The sequence below is a fragment of the Musca domestica genome, unplaced genomic scaffold (genome assembly GCF_030504385.1).
Source record: "Musca domestica strain aabys unplaced genomic scaffold, Musca_domestica.polishedcontigs.V.1.1 3, whole genome shotgun sequence".
Taxonomy (NCBI): Eukaryota; Metazoa; Arthropoda; class Insecta; order Diptera; family Muscidae; genus Musca; species Musca domestica.
The window spans coordinates 16,837,326-16,858,326 of record NW_026712299.1 but is presented as its reverse complement, the minus strand read 5'-3'; the positions used below and the strand labels follow the sequence as shown (position 1 = coordinate 16,858,326).

The following is a 21,001-nucleotide window of genomic DNA, read 5'->3' as shown; positions in this document are numbered from 1 at the left end:
ATTTTTTTCTTTTCTTTTCGAATTTCATGCTTTCATTTCTTCTTCAGTTGAATTGTCTCACTAAGTGATGGCTTGATGTTTTCATTCATGGCGAGAAAATTGCAAAATTTAATTTTTATTCTCTGGCGTTCATTTTGATTTCTTTCTTTTCATCTACTTCTTCTACTTTTTGTGATATGTGATTTTATTTGTTGGTTTTATTATTGATTTTGTATTGCCGACAAAAAGCCGACTTTATGGCAGTTTTCCGGCCAAGAGCAATTGTTAATAAATGGTGTGCGGAAAAAAAATTGAAGAAATGTGTTCAATGAAATTGAGGGTATTAACCATTGTTTGGGTTCAAAGATTTCTTTTTTTTTATGAAATGAAATGGAAAAAATGATTGGCAAGTTACAATGTAATCTGTGAAGAGGCGATAAAAACCACACAATTCGGGAGCCAAATATGCCACATATTGGTTAATAGTATATGATCTTCTTTGAAAATGAAATCCGCAAATTAAAATTGAAAATTCCACGGCAGCGGGTTCTGTATGTACATTATTGTGTTTATCTATTATTTGCTTTGGGAGCAGCAAATCCCGGTATGCTTGATCCGGATTTTAACGGTCCGTTCCGGGATTGAGGAAAACCCCGGACTTTGGTTCCGTCATCCATCACAGATCAGTTCGGTGCGATGTAATGGATATAGAGAATGGGTGCACTCCAAGAACTGTTCCGGACTAAGGCGTTTGTGAGACTACAGAGAAAGTAATTATGTAGCGACGTGCCACAGTAGTGTAGTCCCCAGCGAGTCTTTGTCTTCTTGGAACTCCGCCGCAGTCTCCAGAACAGCAACCAATACCGCAGCATCTTACGCCACATGTTGCTGTTCTAACTCCGGATTGTGCATCGTTCTTGCAATTCAATTGCAACGGACTCCGAGGCAAAGTAGATGAGAAAGTGGAATTTATGAATCGAAGGAATATTACGATCGCAGCGGTGCAAGAAACCAAGCTGAATGTAAAACGTGTTAAGGAAGGATCGCAGCAGAAGTCGAGGTAGCGTTAGCGTTCCTGTTGCACCATTCTGTTCAGTACAGACCTATATCGCTTGAGCTAGTCTCTAGTGATCAATGCTTGGAATGTATGGGGGTAGCAGTCAAGTGTGGAACTGCCGTGCTAGAGGTGATTAATGTGTTTATCCCGCCGATTAACAGCTGTGAATCGCGTTATTTGCCAGACATTAGCCCATTGCTGTTAGGCAATAGCCGAATGATACTAGGGGATTTTAATACCCAATTGTGGCATTCCATCCTAGGTAATGACCAGAAGGGATCTGCGCTAGCAGAGCAGATTGACTGACCGACTTTATGGCAGTAAATGAGGATGTCCCCACCCGAATAAGAGGAGAGCGTCACTGTTCACCAGACTTAACCCTTGTGTCACCGGGTCTAATAAATGACGGGACTTGGCAACCCCTCATTTCTCTTGGCTGAAACCATCTCCCGATAATCGTCTCCATAAGCAGGTCGCCCGATTTCATAACCTCTGATGGCCACACTGTTCTTAACCATGGGAAGGCTCACTGGCCAGAGTTCAGAGAATTCACCAACCGTCCCTTCTAATTTTCACAGCTATCTACAACAAGATGAAAAGTAGGAACAAGGTCCTCAGAAGCCGAAAGTCCTTCCCTTACGTCAGCATAATCATATGCTTTCGTTGCATTACCAAGCAGGGGTGTTACCGTGAGTAATCCCAACCATCATATGCTGGATACAACCCCCCCCCCAAACAGACGTGTCAGGATGTCCTATACATGACCTAGAGAGGAAGGTCCAGCGCTGCAAGAGATAACCTCTAGATCAAGGAGCCTATCAGGCAGGTCTGAGTGGCATTCATACCAATGCAGTCGCAGATACTATCAGCAATGACAGGATGAATGCCGTCCTCGGAGTACACCACCCCCCATCCATTGCAGCTGAAGAACGTCAGCTTCCCAGACATAGAGTACGAATTGACGAAGGTGTGCGAGACGTCTGCCGGTGGTGATACAGGTCCGCACAATACGCTGCACCAAACCGCCAAACCTACCCAACTCACTACAGATGATCTCTGGTTACAGCCCGTTAATTTAGCCGAATTTTTAAACCTGGAACTTGAACCAGATTAGCAGAATAGAAATATCCACATATACTACTGCTACAACAACAACAACAACCGAATAAGATTCATAAAACCTCATAACGGACAAAATTGAAAAACTGTGTTATTTCCAACTCTCCACCACGTAAAGGAGATTCCAATTATATTCGAATTGAATATAACTTCCTTCTAATTTTCGAAAATTCAAGCAAAAGAACATATCTATAGAAAAACCAGTAAAGAAAGTCCTAAAGTCGGGCGGGGCCGATTTTATGATACCCTACACCACTTTGCTAATTTAGTTGAGCTCCACTTAATAACTAAAAGTTTTTATGGGAGAATTCAATCATACACGCTATGATTATAATTATAATTTAAAATTAAAAGGACTAAATATGCCGAAGCATTTGTATCTTTTAAATTCGGACTTGTATTGCCAATTTGGTGCACAATTAATTTGAAATCGGATAAAAATATATGTGGGAGCTATATCCAAATCGGAACCGATCTCGATAAAATTTGGCAAAGATATTTCTGAGCTGTATTTGATATATTTCCCTGAATATCGTTGTTACGGAGTGCGTATTACGGCTGTGGGTAACAAATACAACAAATAGGATGAACAATATATATGGGAGCTATAACTATATCTGAACCGAAATTTGGCACACTACCTTCTAGACTAAATTCGGTCGTATGTGCCAAATTCCATCCCATTTGGACAAATATTAGACGTTTGGTGCACAATAAATGGTAAATCGGACGAAGTTATATATGGGAGCTATATCCAAATCTGAACCGATCTCGATAAAATTTAGCAAAGGTATTTCTGAGCTGCATTTGATATATTTCCCCAAATATTGTTGTTACAGAGTGCATATTACGGCTGCGGAGGATAAAAATAACAAATCGGATGAACAATATATATGGGAGTTATAGCTATATCTGAACCGATTTCGATAAAATTTGGCATACTTATTTTCAGGCCTAATTTGGTTGTATGTGCAAAATTCCATACTATTCGGGCTGATATTACACGTTTGGTGCACAATAAAAGGCAAATCGGACGAAGATATATATGGGAGCTATATCTAAATTTTTACCGATTATCTCCAATTTCAATAGGGTTCGTCCTTGGGCCAAACAAATGATTTGTGCAAAATTTCATCTGGATAGGGCAATAAATGCGAACTGTACTTTGTTTACAAAAATACATGGACAGACGGACGGACATGCATAAATCGACTCAGAATGTGATTCTATGTAGATCATCAAAAGGAACTGTGGGTCTATCTCGTTTCCTTTTGCCTGTTACAAACAAATGCACAAAGACATAATACCCTGACCACCTAGTGGTGTAGGGTATAAAGAGTCATAACATCTATATTTTCCAAATTTATTCTGGATTCTTATTTAAAAAAAAGTTTTCATTCAAACTTGAAATTTAGCTCAATATTTGTCTGACAAAAAACATTCACGTAAATTATTTTCAAACATTCAAGAAAAAGTTCCCCCAAATTTTTTTAACAACAAACTTCCCTAAAAAACTCTCTAATTTAATTAGTTTTTAGCATTAGAACAAAAAACTCTACAGCAAACCGAAAAACACAACCATTTATTTACCTCGCTCCTTATCTCAACTCCTCTTCTTTTTTCGCCTTGCCTCATTTCAGTGTGTCTGCCGTTTCGATCGCCAGGGTGCCCTCTGTGAAACGCCCATCATCATTAAGAATGCCGCTTTCTCGGGCGATTCATATGTCTCGCATCGCATCCACAAGGACATTCAGCATCACGACTCACTGGACACCGTGCTGCCGATGCATGTCCAGTTGAAGGTACGAACACGTGCCACAAATGGCCTCATCATGCTGGCTGCCGCTCAAGGTACCAAGGGTGGCCATTACATGGCCCTGTTCCTGCAAAAGGGTCTGTTGCAATTCCAATTTTCGTGTGGCCTGCAAACGATGCTGTTGAGTGAACTTGAGACACCGGTGAACACCGGTCACGAGATAACCATACGAGCTGAGTAAGTAATTGTGTAGCCATTTTTTGGGGCATTCTAAACTAAACTGTAGTATTTAGCACTAACTAATGAGGGAACAGGGAATGGATGAATGAATGGAAGGTTAAATGCAAACAAACAAAGTGAAAACCTGACTAAAACTTTGTCTACTGTTTGGCTTTGGCCAACAAATGTTGCAGTTGGGAAGATGATGAGAAACATAAATGGGATGGGGTCCAGTGAAGGAATGTAAAAAATATCTGTGAATTTAAGTCACACAATTAGGATAAATATCGTAAGAAGTTTTAGAGCGGTCCATACAGACAAATTTTCAATGAAATATTGAACCCAAATTGTCCAGCACTAGAGTCAAATATATTTTCACCCTCAGCCATGTGACTACGTGCCTCATCGAACTAACCCTAGGTCTCTTTGGACCAAATCCGTTTCAGGGCTTTTGGAGTCGATCTGAGGGTCTCCGTTCGTATGTCTATCCGACTGGCATGTGTGCACGATAACTCCCGAAGGGGCTATTCGATTTGATCCAAACCTGGTACATCGTAATATTATTGGCAAACTTTGATCGAGTTCGGTGATGGGCAATATCGGTAAAAAAGTTCAACATTTTAGCAGAAAATAACACTTTGCGAAAAAAATATAATTTTTTTCAATAATTATGGGGAAAATCCCGCAGATTATGAAAGTAGTGCTATAAAAATAAAACTCGTGTATCAGTGATTTAATATTTTCAGAAAATTTCGGATTAAGATTAAAAATATATCGTTTTTCTCCAGCAATATTTTGATCGAAATTTTGATTAAAACTACTCTTCTAACGGGATCGTAGCAAGTCAAAATATTCTACAAAATTATTTGTTCTAATTGGTCACCTTTGGCACGAATTATGACGTCACACGCTGCCCGAATGTTGCTCTGCGGTATTTTGGGCCATTCCAGGTGAAGCGCTTGCTTGAGGTGATCAACACTTTGGTATTTTTTTGTGCCAACCTTGCTTTCCAAAATACTCCAGATACAATAGTCCAAAGAATTGGTATCCGGATATTTTGGTGGCCATTGCGCGCTGGAAATGAAGGAGGAACCTCATTTTGTAACCATTCTTGGGTGGCACGTGCTGAGTGCGATGGTGCTGAGTCCGTTTGGAATGTCCAAATGATTGCGTGCGCAAGGCTTTAATACACCCTCCAGAATATTTTCGCGATAATATGCGGCATTTATTCTGATGCCACCGTCGCGGAGAGCGAATCGGCTGTTATAGCGGCCCACACCATCACCATGGCCGACGCTTGTGTTCTGGTGGCCAACCGAAGGTGCACATTTTCAGCTGACCTCAGCTAAACACAATCATTTTGTTTGTTTAGAAACTGCTGGACAACGAATATTTTCTCATCGGAGAAAACCAAATTCGGCAGTTCACCACTTTCGGCCAAGCGAAGCAATTCTTTAGCTCTTTTGAGTCTATTTTCTTTCTGTTGCGGTGTAAGTTATTGCACTTTTTGGAATTTCAATGGCTTTACCCCGAGCTCATTTTTCAATATTTGCCGAATGGAATATTGCGATATTTTCAACTCACGAGCCATTTTCCGGCCATTGCGACACGGGTTTCGATCAAGTCGCTTCTTTACTTTTCTAACCATTTCTGCTGATGTTGCTGTTTTCTTCCGTCCACTTCCTTGACGTCAGACTACACTGGTAGCGTAGGTAACGAGCATTGGCACGGTAACGAGCTATGGTACGAGACACAAAAGATTTATTCACATTTAAATTCTGGAGTTCTCTAACGATAGTCACTTGTGGTTTTCCAGGCAACTACAAAGAAAACACACTATCACGCTTGAGTTGCATCACGAATAACTTTTTTTCTGGGAAATTCTCACCAAAACGCTTTGGTACGCTTGTTAGCAATATAATGAGCTGTCACTGGAATAATTTTAACAGCTGTCGGACGAGTGGCTTAGAAATGACAGCGGTCTGATCCACAATTTGTTGAACCCTATTTTGGTCCATAATCTGGATTGTTAAAAAATGTTCTAACATATTTTGGTCCTTAATCGTGGATTGTTCAAAGAAGTTAAAAAAAATAAAAATATTTCTCCTGAAGTCACAATCGTATTTAAGAAAAAAAGATCGACCCCACCACGGATTTTCAGGCTCGTTTATTATGATTTTAAGGGCATTTCTATTTACTCAACGCTAGTGGATTTGTTAAAGGATTTATTTAAAATTAAAAACCCTGAATTTCTAAAAGATATCTAAAAACTTTATTCTGGTCCGAAGACATAAGTTAACAATAAGTTTCATAAAAATGTTAGATTCCATATTTTCTTCCACAATGCAGTTTTTTTAAAAGATTTTCGAACTTACTGGTTTACTGGCTTGCTTACCCGTTTTGTAATGAGTATTTTTGCTGGTTCACGATTAAACCCAGTAAACATTTTAGGACCAGTTAACGTAATATAAACAAGCTACCTTCAGCATCACAAGTATGTTAAAAATAATGGGTTATTCGGATATTTTTTATGTCTGAAAACATCTCATTACAGTATTATGAGTAACGACGGCAATAAAGTATAATGAGCTGTAGATGTAGACGTGTAACCTGAAAAAACTACTTATTTTGGGCGACATTGTTTTGTAAACATAATGGGTTAGTAGGTTGTTTCGTATGTAGCTACGATTATTTGGGAATGGAAATTATAAAAAAATGTTAGAATCAACATTTATCTAAAATCGTTTAGAGCCCACTAGCGGGGGTTTTTCGAAGTTTTTGAACGCACTACATTGTGCGATTTTCAAAGAACTTGTTGAAGTGGTAGATTTTAAGGGCTCAATAGGTTTTAGTCCTCAATAGTAAATTTTTCACAATTATGCATTTTTATACGTTTTTTAGAGCCGATATCTGGCATCAAAGCTCAAAAATGCCGATTTCTTTAAAATATTCAATCATTTCTTACTTCTGTTTGGTCGTTTATTTCAAAGTTTCAGGATTGTACAACCCTATGCTTCTTTTTCATAATATGTCTAATCATGAAATTGGCCATGTCCTGGAACATTTGCAACATTAACACGTTTATTTATCTCGCTCTCCCTCGCTCCCTCTCTCTTTTCCTGTCCCACTCTAATGACTGTCATAAATTTAGTTTTTCCTTTAAGTTTTTCTGCTGCTGCCACCAACAACGGAACTTAGTCTGTTCTTTTCGTGTTTTTGCGAGCATTTAGCACATGCAGCTGATTCTACGGAACATGTTGTGTGTGTATGTGTGTCCTATGTTACATTACACCAAATGATGTAGAAAAGTGCTTTTGCACGATGCATCGTTCCAACTGTGACCATAAACGAACATGAGATGCTCTATTTGAACGAGACTGAACGCCCGCCACCCCTGACTGACTTGCAAAACGATGTAATTATCGTTGAGAAATTAATTTCCCAGTTACGTGAAGAACATAAATTTGCCGAAAACCGGCAACAAGAAAAAAAAAATCATAAATGTTCTTGGCTCCAAGGACATTTGTACGCCAAACAATATGTCAATGGCTAGGTTAGTAGATATTGAGGTTAATTGCATGGAATAGATGAAAAATTTAAATTTTAGAAAAATAACAAGACCCCGATGTGAAATCATATTAAAAACCAGTAAGGAAAAGTCGGACGGGCCGACTATATGATACCCTACACCACTATGCGTATTTAGTAGAGTTCCCGTAAAAAAGAATTTATATTGGGAATTGATTTGAAGTAGATCATACCACCTATCAACCTTTGGGTTTAGGGCATTTATAATTTGGTTTTCACTAAATTTGACGAAGACCTTTTTTATTTTTTATACCAAATAACATTGCTATAGAGTGCATGATATCACTTCGAGAAGGATTATATTAAAAACAAGTAAGAAAAGGCTACAGTCGAGCGGGGCTGACCGTTGAATACCCTACAACACTATAATAAATGATACAGTTTATATAGGCCAGATACTCGAAAGAATTCCACAAGATATTGTGACAAATAATAAAAGAAAACCATCAGGTTTCGTTCTCTAATTTTCGAATAATAGCAACTTAAACTAATTTGCTCATTTCCAATTTATTGGTAGATGTTGCACGTAAATGGTCTTCCTAGATCTGGAACCAATATTTCCCAAAGACCTATAATCTCTCAGAAGTGGCAAAAGATTAACATTTATTATTGGTTTTTGACTGAAACGCATTTATATGAGATACAGCCATTTGAATATATTCTTCAACGAAATCAGCTTTAACGAAATAGTCAGAAGTGCGTCTTTCCTGTATTTGTGAATTCTCCAAAAAGTCACTGGAATGGACTATTTCACACATTGAATATTTTTGGATGGCCATCCGAAACTGCTTAGCTTTTACAATGTGCGGTAACCCCTATTCAAATGTGCGTGCGGATCGGGCGATAATTATGACCTGCCGACAATTTTGCAGTTTTTTGGTCCATTTCAACCCCTAACTATATGGCGATCATCTCCAAAAAGAGTAGGCTTCTATTCTGACCCTCATCTTATCCCCATGTAAAATTTCGTGAGGATCGGGCCATAAATGCGATCTGGATATGATATCCTGATGTCCTAACTACTTAGTTTTGTTAGCTGTAGAAATATTACCAAATATTTAATTCAAAATGAAAATATGCCAAAAATCTGACAAAAAATTATACAAAATCAATATTTCCATCTTTAGAGATATATTTTTATGCGATTTTTTATACGTTTTTTCTTTCCTGCCTAGAGGCCATTCTGAATTAATGAGAACTGTCGAAATCAGTTCAGCCGTTCTCGACATATAAGAGATCTTTCAACATATATATCGCACATATTTTGCTATATATCCGATTTGTTGGATGTTAACATCAATGTAAAGGTCAGAAGTAACCTTGTGGTGGCTTTGTGATTTCGCCGGGATTTAAAATATTCACGGTTTAATGAAAAATTTTGAATTTTTTCAACACAAAAGATATGGTCTATTTTACCCGCTAAATATTATACGATGACCACCCAAACTGGTAGGCTTCTTCCCCGCCCAAAACTCTAGCTACATGCGAAATTCCGCGTCGATCGGGCCATAATTGCGACCTGACAAATTAACATGGACAGACGGACGGACGGACATACATAGCCAGATCGACTCAGCTCGGCGAGCTAGGAAGATCCATATATACTTTCCTATATGGGAAACCAATATTTCGAGGTGTTACATAATTTTTGGTCCAATCAAACTTATAATACCCCCAACACATAGTGTTGTAGGGTATAAAAATATGTATCGGAGACCAGTTCCACCAAATGGAAACTTATGTCCTGAAATTCGCTCCATTTGAGCTGCTATTAGACATTATATACACAATAAACCTGAAATCGGACTAAAAATAAATGTATGGGAGCTATTTCTAAACCCTAGCCGATCTCGATCAAATTTGGCAACGGTATTTCTGAGCTGTATAAGATATCTGGAACCAAATATGATTGTTGTCGAATGCATATTACGATGTGAGAGACTTAAATACCAAAGCTATATCTGAACCGATTTGCACCAAATTTGATGTAATTGTTTCTAGACTGAATTCCGTCGGATGTGCCAAAATTCAGGTCATTTGAACTGATATTGGCTATTTGGTGCACAATTAACCCGAAATCGGTTGAAGATGTATGAGAGCTATATCCAAACCTGAACCGATCTTGATACAATTTGGCAGAGGTATTTCTAGGCTGTATCTGATATCTGATACCAAACATCATTATTGTGGGATGCATATTAAGAATGTGGGTGATATTAACACCAAATCGGATGAAACATATGTATGGGAGCTATAGCTTTGTCTGAACCGATTTTCTGCAAATTTGATATATTTTCTTCTAGACTGAAATTGGTCAGATGTAACAAAATGCAGGTCACTTGTACACAAATATAATTCTTGTGGAGTGCGTATTACGAATGTGAGGGACTTAAACATCAAAGCGGATGAAATATATATAAGGGAGCTATAGCTATATCCGAACCAATTTTCACCAAATTTGATGTACTTACTTCTAGACTGTATTCAGTCGGATGTACCAAACTTCAGGTCATTTGGACTGATATTGGCCATATAGTGCACAATTAATACGAAATCGGTTGAAGATACAGGGCGATATAAAAAAGTATAAATACAAAGTCAAACGCCATAATTTTTACATTTTTTTTAAGTTATATTGAATGGGAGCAAAAAATGTCGGATATAGCATCAAATTTTAGAATAAGTTTAGATTTGTTCGAATCGGTCACCTTTGGCACGAATTATGGCCTTCAAACAGCCAATGAAACCGTCACACGCTACCCGAATGTTGCTATGCGGTATTTTGGTCCATTCCCGGCGAAGCGCTTGCTTGAAGTGATCGACACTTTGGTATTTTTTAGTGCCAACCTTGCTTTCCAAAATACTCCAGACAAAATAGTCCAACGGTATCCGGAGATTTTTGTGACCTCTGTGCGCTGGAAATGAAACAAGGAACCTCATTTTGTAAACATTTTTGGGTAGCGCGTGCTGAGTGCGATGGTGCTGAGTCCTGTCGGAATGTCCAAGGTCTGCGGCCAAAACTTTGGCATGTCCAAGGCTTTAATAAACTTTCCAGAAAAATTTCCTGATAATATTCGGCATTTATCGTGGCGAAGAGCTAAGAGCGACCATCGGCTGTTATGGCGACCAACACCATCACCATGGCCGGCGCTTGAGTTCTGATGGCCAAGCGAAGGTGCACATTTTCAGCTGACCTCTCTGGTAAGTAAATCCGATAATTTTATTTGCTTACAAACGGCTGGACAACAAATGTTTTTTCATCGGAGAAAACCAAATTCGGCAGTTCACCACTTTCGGCCAAGCGAAGCAACTCCTTAGAGTCTTTTTTTTTTCTTTCTGTTGCGGTGTAAGTTCTTGAACTTTTTGGAATTTTAATGGCTTTACCCCGAGCTCATTTTTCAATATTTGCGAATGGAATATTGCGATATGTTCAGCTCAAGAGACATTTTCGGCCACTGCGACGCAGGTTTCGATCAAGTCGTTTTTTTACTTTCCGAACCATTTCTGCTGATTTTGCTATTTTCTTCCGTCCACTTCCTTGACGTCGGGCTACGCTACCAGTATTACGGTAACTAGCGATGGTACGAGACACAAAAGATTTATTCACATTTAAATGCTGGAGTTCTCTAACGATAACCACATGTGGTTTTCCAGCCAAATATAAAGAAATCACATCATCACGCTTGAATTCCATCACGAATAAATACTTTCTGGAAAATTCCCACCAAAATACATTTGTACGCTTGTAAGCAATATAATGAGCTGTCACTGGAATAATTTTAGCAGCTGTCGGACGAGTGGCCTAGAAATGTCGGCAGTCTGAAGTTGGTTGCAGTTTTTTCATCTCTCCCAGTTTTTTAAAGGTTGGGGGACTTATTCCAAAAAAAACCATAAAAGCATCTTCCACAGATATATATTTTTCAGAATACCGACTTTGCAGGTAACACTTATTTTTGCCTTTCACACAAAAATTGTTCGATTTTCTTAAATAGTGACAAAGTTAACATACACAAATGACCACATATTCTCAATAGATAGATCATCTCCAAATCCCACCACAAAACTTTTTATTTAATGGGACTTCCCAAAATTTCATCAGAAATCCATTAAATAATTACCACCCCCCTTAGCTATTTGCTGAAGTAAAAATCTCTTCTCTAATTCCCTAATTAGCAAATAATTGAATCCTGATAATAAGTTCGAACTGGAACCAGAAAAAAAATCTCTAATAAACTTGCCAAAACTTTTGTTTTGCCTTTGAACATCACCTTTTTGGCATTAGATTTCAAGGGGTGGGTGATGGCTAACAAACTTTGCACTTAACCACAAACAAAAAAGAAAAAAAAACAAACAATACTTGAACTAATCATGAACTTTAACCTTGTGATTGATTTTCGCCAATCTAACCCCTCTCGTAAAAGTAAAGATCTCAAAATGAAGAAGTAAGTAAGTAGAAAGTCTTAAACAAATTTGAGGAGAGCGAGGGAAAAATAATAAGAAAACAAAAATCAAAATCCCTTTTTATCGACAAATAACAAATACACAAAGGAGAACAGCAAGAATTAAGTAGCCACCAAACAAATTAACCAAATTAATTGAACTAACAAATCCCATTGAATCCCAAGGCCACAAAAAGTAAGAAATAATGTTATTGATTTGGATGTTAAAAGTTTTTCTTTGACTTTCTCATACTTTCTTCAGGAATTTTAGTGAGGCATATCTATCTTCTGTCAATATTTCGTAACTTTGGTTTGTAGCTGTTTAATGATGAGCACTGGCCAAATCAAATGTGAAAATTTAAGAGTTAAAAGAAGTAAACATCTCTTGAGACTTCTTTTAAGAAACCATAGGGCGAAATAGGGTCTTTAAAATAAATTAAAAAAAATATCCTTACTATGAACCAGATTTTGGTCAGTCTTTAAAATAATAGACCCTAAATGCCCGGTCTATATTGGGTCTAAATTTCCAGGAGTATGGGCTATAAAGTCCCCTGGAGTTCTCCCATTGTAGGTTTAAAAATCCCTGGAGTTCTCCCATTGTAGGTTTAAATAGCGTTGCTTCATACCAAGAAGTCAAATGTAAAAATTCGACGAAGTTTAATAAAAACCAGTAAAGAAAGTCCTAAAGTCGGGCGGGGCCGATTTGATGATACCCTACACCACTTTGCTAATTTAGTTGAGCTGGGAGAATTCAATCATGCACCCTATGATTATTATTAAAATTTAAAATTCAAAGGACTAAATATGCCGAAGCATTTGTATCTTTTAAATTCGGACTTGTATTGCCCATTTGGTGCAAAATTAATTTGATATCAGATAAAGATATATATGGGAGCTATATCCAAATCTGAACCGATCTCGATAAAATTTGGCAAATATATTTCTGAGCTGTATTTGATTTAGTTCCCTGAATATCGTTGTTACGGAGTGCATATTACGGTTGTGGGTAACAAATACAACAAATCGTATGAACAATATATATGGGAGCTATAGCTATATCTGAACCGATTCTCACCAAAATTGGCATACTACCTTCTAGACTCAATTCGGTTGTGCCAAATTCCATCCCATTTGGACAAATATTAGACGTTTGGTGGACAATAAAAGGTAAATCGGACGAAGTTATATATGGGAGCTATATCCAAATCTGAACCGATCTCGATAAAATTTAGCAAAGGTATTTCTGAGCTGTATTTGATATTTTTTTCCCAAATATTGTTGTTACAGAGTGCATATTACGGCTGCGGAGGACAAAAATAACAAATCGGATGAATAATATCTATGGGCGCTATATCCAAATCTGAACCGATTTCGACCAAATTTGGCATACTTATTTTCAGGCCTAATTTAGTTGTATGTGCAAAATTCCATACAATTCGGGCTGATATTACACGTTTGGTGCACAATAAAAGGCAAATCGGATGAAGATATATATGGGAGCTATATCTAAATTTTGACCGATTATCTCCAATTTCAATAGGGTTCGTCCTTGTTTGGAAAATTTCATCTCAATCGGATAATAAATGCGACCTGCATTTTGTTCACAAGAATACATGGACAGACGGACGGACGGACATGCATAAATCGACTCAGAAAGTGATTCTATGCAGATCATCAAAAGGAACTATGGGTCTAACTCGTTTCCTTTTGCCTGTTACAAACAAATGCAAAAAGACATAATATCCTGACCACCTTGTGGTGTAGGGTATAAACATGGCCAAAACGTAAACAATACTCGAAATCGCAGTTATCCCAACTTGCGGGCTATTCCAAAAAAGTGGAGCGACATGTCCCATTTTCTGTACTAATGATTCTAAAATAGTCAAACCTATATACAGGCTTTAACAATGTTTGGCCTATAAACCGGAAACTTCTTTGGAGTTTTGATCTACAATCCCTCGAAATTTTTCACAACTCTGACTGGCTATGGTACAGTGAAAATATAAACAATTTTGCAGCAAATTGGTGAAAAATGCAAAATTTTTCGTTTTTTATTAACAAAAATTTATGATATTTTCATGGTTCACATTGAATATACACTTTTCTTTTGTTTAAAACCTCACAATGAAATTTGATCTAGAATAATTCTTCCGTTGACACTTTTCTCAAAAACTGAAGTATAATGGGAGATATTGACTTGGATTGAAAACGGGTTAAATCAGCAGTAAAATAAGCAAACACGTAATTTTCACCTTGAGTGCATAAATTTCGAATGTAATTTTCATAAAAGCTATATTGTGCTTTTGACACCTTTCGCCTTAAATAACATTTTATGTTACTTTCAGGCGTCAAGACAAAAAAAGTCCGAGTCCAAAAAAAATTAGAAAATAGTTTCGGTGTTCTTCGGAAATTATTGTCCTCAAATATTAAAAAAATATACAATGGAAATAGAGATTTCTTTCCTTTAGTGACTTATAGTAAAATTTGATGAAGAACATATTTGTCTTTGCGGTCGTCCTTCTAAAATTATGCTTTGTTGGAGATATTTGCGTAAACTAACACAGAGAACGGCTTTAACCCTAAAACGTGTTTTTATATATATGATTTCCTGGTGTTTATTGAAGATTTAGACTTTGACGTCTTCTAGGACCTATAGTAGAATTTAAGGACAAATTATTTTGTATAATAATTTGACTAGGGAGTTTAAAGGAAGTTTATGACCAAAAAGGACCAAAAACACACCTTTGTTTATTCGCTTGAAAGTTTTTCGAATTATCCTCGTGTTTTTATCTGCAATATTGTCGAAGACACTATATAACTAAAATCAACGGATTTCAAGGAATCTTAATACGAAAATTTCAAAAATTGTGAAAGTAGGGACCTGCTCCCTCTATTTAAGTTATTTTGCGATTTAAACTTTCCAAACGCCGGGTATCGTGTATTCTATTTTTAACTCTATTGAAAAAAAATGAATTTAATCGCACAGTGTAACTCTATAAAGAATCACGTTGTTCTTAAAAAAATCCACGATTGTGGGCTATTAAATTATTTAAAAATCTTTTATTAATTTCACGATATTGGGGTTCAAACATCCTCTAAAATTAATTAAAAATTCTAGATTGTAAGCTTTATCAATTCTGCGAAAAAAAATTACGGCTGAGAAATTTCAAAATCAGATCATGGGCATTCGATCATGAAACTCATCACGCGCCCGTCAAAAATGGTTACAAAATGAGGTTCCTCGCTTCATTTCCAGCGCACAATGGCCACCAAAATCTCCGGATACTAATCCGTTGGACTATTGTGTCTGGAGTATTTTGAAAAGCAAGGTTTACACTAAAAAATACCAAAGTGTCGATCATCTCAAGCAAGCGCTTCGCCGGGAGTGGGCCAAAATACCGCAGAGCATCATTCGGGCAGCGTGTGACGGTCTGAAGGCCATAATTCGTGTCAAAGGTGACCAATTCGAACAAATCGAAACTTATTCTAAAATTTGATGCTATTTCCGGCGATTTTTGCTTTCATTCAGTAAAATGTAAAAATTATGGCGTTTGACTTTGTTGCAGTTTTTTCATCTCACCCTGTAGATCCTTTAAAAATTTCGTGAATATACTAAAAAAACAAAAAATATGCAGGAAAAATGCTCTGAAAAATCGTTAAATCTTTTTAAAAATCCTGGGCTCTAACATTTTTTCAAAAAAAACCTCTTTTGGGTATCTGTAACCAGGCTTTAAAAATTCATTATAAATCCACCCTTATGTAGTTGTAAATGTGTTCTACAATTCATATTTAGTTCGATTGGGTACAGTTGTGTCAATCTAGTTAATAGTTCAGTTCCTAAACGTATGAGTGATTCCATATATTTCATAACACTTATACGCAGAGTTCTCTTAAGCAAATAATTCGTTCGATCGTTCGGAAAATACTCAAACATTTTTTTTTTTTTTTTAATTTCTGTAGTCTTTAAAATTCTCACGTTTGAGTAGAAGTATGCAAGTTCTGGATATGCTTTAAAATTTCATGCCTGTGGAATATATTTTGTAAATCCACAATTTTAAAACGGAATCTATGAAATTGGAAACAGGAACAAAGTTCCATTTGTAAAGCCCTTACATTCTTTCTTTTATATATTAACAAGTAAAAAAGCTGTAAAAGCTTTAATACCCTCCATCATTTGGCACAAAAAAATTAAATCCGTTTAAAATTCTGTTAAAATCTTAAAAATACTGAATGCCTATAGGACGACGTAGACCTGCATAGGTAACTTTTGTCATAAGTTATTGCAATATTTAATTGCGAAACTTGAAGAAAAATCTGTTTATAATGTAGCTAATATCATCAAAATACTGAATATAGGGGGTACCGTTATATGGGGGCTATACGAAGGCGTGGACCTGCACAGACAATTTTCTGACATGGGCAGAAGTATCTATTAAGAACTTCACATGCGAAATTTGAAACAATTCCGGTAAATAATGTCGCTAAAATCATCAAAATACCGAATATCGGGGTGTACGGTATATGGGGGCTATACGAAGACGTGGACCTACATGGCCCATTTTCTGTTTTATGCTGCAGTATCTATTACGAACTTCAAATACCAAATTTGGAACGATTGCGTTAATTAATGTCGCTAAAGTCGTCAAAATACCGAATATCGGGGGGTACCGTTATATCGGGGCTATATGAAGACGTGGACCTACATGGCTCATTTTTTGACTTAGGATGTAGTATCCATTACGAACTTCAAATAGCAAATTTGAAACAATTCCGGTAAATAATATCGTTAAAATCATCAAAATACCGAATATCGGGGTGTACCGTTCCGTACCATTTACGAACTTAACCTGCCTACTGGCAAAATATACATGTGTGCAAAATTTTAGTCTTCTATCTCAATTTGTTCGAAAGATAGCGTGATTACAACAGACAGACAGGCAGACGGACATGGCTAAATCGTCTTAGAATTTTACGCTGATCAAGAATATATATACTTTGTTGGGTCTGACATGAGTATTTCGAGGAGTTACAAACGGAATGACAAAATTAATATACCCTCCATAGTATAGTGGAGGGTATAAAAATTCTACTGACTTATTATTTGCCTTCTTTAAATGTTTGTCCTCGAAGAAATTGTGTTTACTAGAAAGAGAATTCATTTAATATCCTTAAGCAATAAAACAAGAGAAAAATGTCAACATTGTCCTCCAGCGGTATCTCATCATAAACATTTTAATCGGATCAAGTCTGATACCCTTAAATGGCCTTGGCACTAAATGTTCTCAATTCCTTCTCGAGGAATTTGAACACAATATCCCACGACGTTTAATGTTTCCCGGATTCCCTTTGTTAGCCTCACTTTCTTTCATTTTCTTTCTCTGTCCTTATCCTTTGTTCTTCAGTCTTTCGAAACACCTTCAAATGACTAAATCTGCTAGACTCATTGCTGAACTATGTTACTCGAGCTTTTGTCAGTATGTCTATTTTATTCATTTTATTTAAAAGCAACAGACGAAAAGACCTACTTTCTTTTGAATGGAAAACCACCCCCCCCCCCCCCCCAAAAATAATAGAGAGAGAAAGACAGAGTGAAAGGAACCATGACGATTAGCTAAAGGCTAAATGATAAATATGAAATTTTTGCCGGCCGGCAAAACGCTTTAAACAGACACACCATGAATCAAAAGCTAACACAGCCAGGGAGTAAAATATATAAATGAAATAAATTAAGTGGATTTCTTTTATGCATAATCAAACAAATTTTGATTTTGAATTATAAAAGAAAGCAAAACATTTATATATTATAGTAGGTCAATATTTTCTACGTTTGAGCAAAATGCGAACCCTATATGCGGCAAACAATAGAGAGATTTTTTTTTCATTGGAACATGATTTTACTTCAGACAAAATTTTTTCTTTATCAAATCAAAACGAAAGTTGTCGCCAGTAAGACTTTGATAAAGATGTTCAACTAGCTGCACCTATTTTTTGCAGAGACAAAAATTGTGATTGTGAAAAATCGGATCTTTTGAACAACATACCTTTTTCCAGGACCTCCTAACTACATGGCATCTATTTTTAGACATTCTTTAAGGCCTCCTAATAGAAACCCTTTTTGAAAAATGTGTTAAAAGTGACTCCCTAATCAAGAGCTTTGATTTTGAAATATTAAAAATCGTGGATTCTCAAAAATATTTTTTTAAGGCTAGGACATTCAGATCGAAACCCATAAGTTTCTACGAAAATTAATTCAGGGATATCCTGCTGGATAATCGTGAATTTAAACAATATTTTCAAATATCTTCTGTTAAAAAATTTGGAATTTGTTGAGATATTTCGTCCATTTTAAAGAATCCTTGACTTTCTGAAAAAAATCGGGCATTTGTGAGAATATGAAAACTTCTAATAGGTCCTTGAAAACCTACTAATCCGGAATATTTTTATAGAAATTCGTGATAGTGATCATTTTAAAGAACCTAAACGGAAATAATATTTTCTTAAGAAATAAGCTCCTAATTATAAACTATTTAAAGTACTCGTTATCTCCGATTTTTTAAAGACTATTTTTAAGAGCATCCTAATGGAAAATTAGAGACTTTTTTAATTTTTTTTTTTTTTCAAGGACAAAGATCATGGATTTTTAACACATTTTTTCAAGGACTTTCTGTTTAGATTCGTGAATTTTTGACACCTTCGGGAAGATTCGACCTGGCCAAACTTTTAATACCCTCCACCATTTGGAAGGAATTTAAAAATTTTTAAAAAACTTCCGGAAACTACCACTTAAATGAAAACTGTTATATGGAGACTACACGAAGTCGTGGACTTGCTTACGAAGTTATTTGTCATAGGCTGTAATACCTATTACGAACTTCAAATACCAAATTTGAAACAATTCCGTTGAATAATGTCGCAAAAATCATCAAAATACCGAATATTGAGATGTACCGTTATATGGGGGATATACAGGGTTGCCATATTCGACGGACCCATTTGGCAACGTCATAACTTTTGACAGAGATGTCACATCGCTTAATGACATACCGCGTTTGAAGCGTCAGTCCAAGCAGATTTTTACCATGAACCAATACATGCCACCCGAGCGCTCTGAAATAGTTGAAATTTACATTCAACAGAAGGAGTCAATTGTGAAAACTCAACGTGCTTTTAAAACATTGAAAAATGTGAGAAGTGCGCCTTCTAAGAACACCATTCAACGTTTATACGAAAAATTGTCGACTGGTAAGGCTCTTTCTAATCCGAAGAGGCTATATAAAAGTCGACCAAGGCGATCCGCCGAGAATATCGCTGCCGTACGACCCAGTGTTGAGAGGTCACCAAGAACATCCCAAAAACGCCATTCTCAGCAGTTGGGCATGGCTCGGTCCACTTTACAACGGATTATTCGCATTGATTTGCATTTGTTCCCGTACAAAATTCAATTGACGCAAAGAATGTTGCCTGCGGACAAGCCTCGTCGATTGGAATGGGCCCATGGGTCCGTTGAATATGAGCAACCTGTAAGAAAACGTGAACCTACATACGATTTTTTTTTTTTTTTTTTCGAAGGCTTTAGTACCCATTACGAACTTTGTTACAATTCTGGTTAATAATATCGCAGAAATCACAAAAATACCGAGTATTGGCAGGTACCGTCATCTGGGAGGTACCGAAGACGTGGACCAGCATACAAAAACTTTTGTAACACCCATTACGAACTTCAAATACGAAAATTGATATAATTCCGGTAAATAATGTCGCTAAAATCATGAAGATATCGGGAAGTATCGTTATATAGTGGCTAATACAAAATTTTTTCCATAGGTTGTTGTACCCATTAGGATCTTCAAACACGAAATTTAAAACGATTCCGAATATCGGGAGGTACCGTTATATGGGGGCTCTACGAAAACGTGGACTTGCACAGACAATTTTCTGTCTTAGGCTGTAGTATACATTACGAACTTCAAATACGAAATTTGAAATAATTCCGGTTAATGATGTTGCTGAAATAATGAAAATGCCGAATATCGGGAGGTACCGTTATATTGGGGATATACGAAAACGTGGACCGACATTACCCATTTACAATCTTAACCTACCTACTAGTAAACTATGCATGTATGCAAAGTTTTAGCCTTCCATCTCAATTCGTTCTAGAGATAGCGTGATTACAACAGACAGACGGACGGACATCGCAAGATAGTTTTAGAATTTTATGCGGATCCAGAATATATATACTTTGTAGGAATGACAAAGTTAATATATCCTCCATAGAAAAGTCGAAAGCCATGAATTCATAATGAAGGAATTATTAACTATTTCTTGATCAAAAATCGTGGGGTTTTCGACAAAAAAACCATGAAAAACCTTAAATTTTTCAAATAAATATTTTTAAAACTATTTTTCCACATAAACATAAAATGACATAACATTTTGTTTATGCAATTCCGCCTCCTAATTTTTTCTTCCCGATAAACTTTTTTCCTTTTAATCCGGGGTCTTTTGATCAAAAACTTCGAGTTTATATAAAAACGTCTTATGAAGGACCTTCGGTAGAAAATTATTGATTTTTCGTCAATCTTCTTAATTTTCTGTTTTTAAACGTAGGATTTATTTAAGATTGTTTTTTTCACAACTACTTGAAAATGTCTTTGATTTTCCAAGGACCTCATTTCAGAAAAAAACGTATAAAAATCGTGATGGAAAATCGTAAATTTTTAAGGAAAATTATTCAACCACCTTTTAATCAAATGTCGTCGTGAATTTACAAAAGTGTTTATTAAGGACCTCATGAACAAAAATGTTATATTTTTTAGGATATTTTTCAGGACCTCAGTAAAA

General features: G+C 36.5%; 1 protein-coding gene across 4 annotated transcripts in view; it reads left to right on the top strand.

Annotated features, from left to right (window-relative positions):
* LOC101895957 (protein eyes shut) overlaps positions 1–21,001 on the top strand; it is a 345,750-nt gene that overhangs the window by 257,183 nt on the left and 67,566 nt on the right. For all 4 annotated transcript variants that reach the window (XR_009342571.1, XM_059124731.1, XM_059124732.1 and 1 more), the window contains one exon: positions 3,796–4,148. Coding sequence is in view for 3 of the 4 variants with exons in the window: in XM_059124731.1 (XP_058980714.1) it covers positions 3,796–4,148 (353 nt within the window). In the remaining variant the exon portion in view is untranslated. The remainder of the gene's footprint in view (positions 1–3,795; positions 4,149–21,001) is intronic.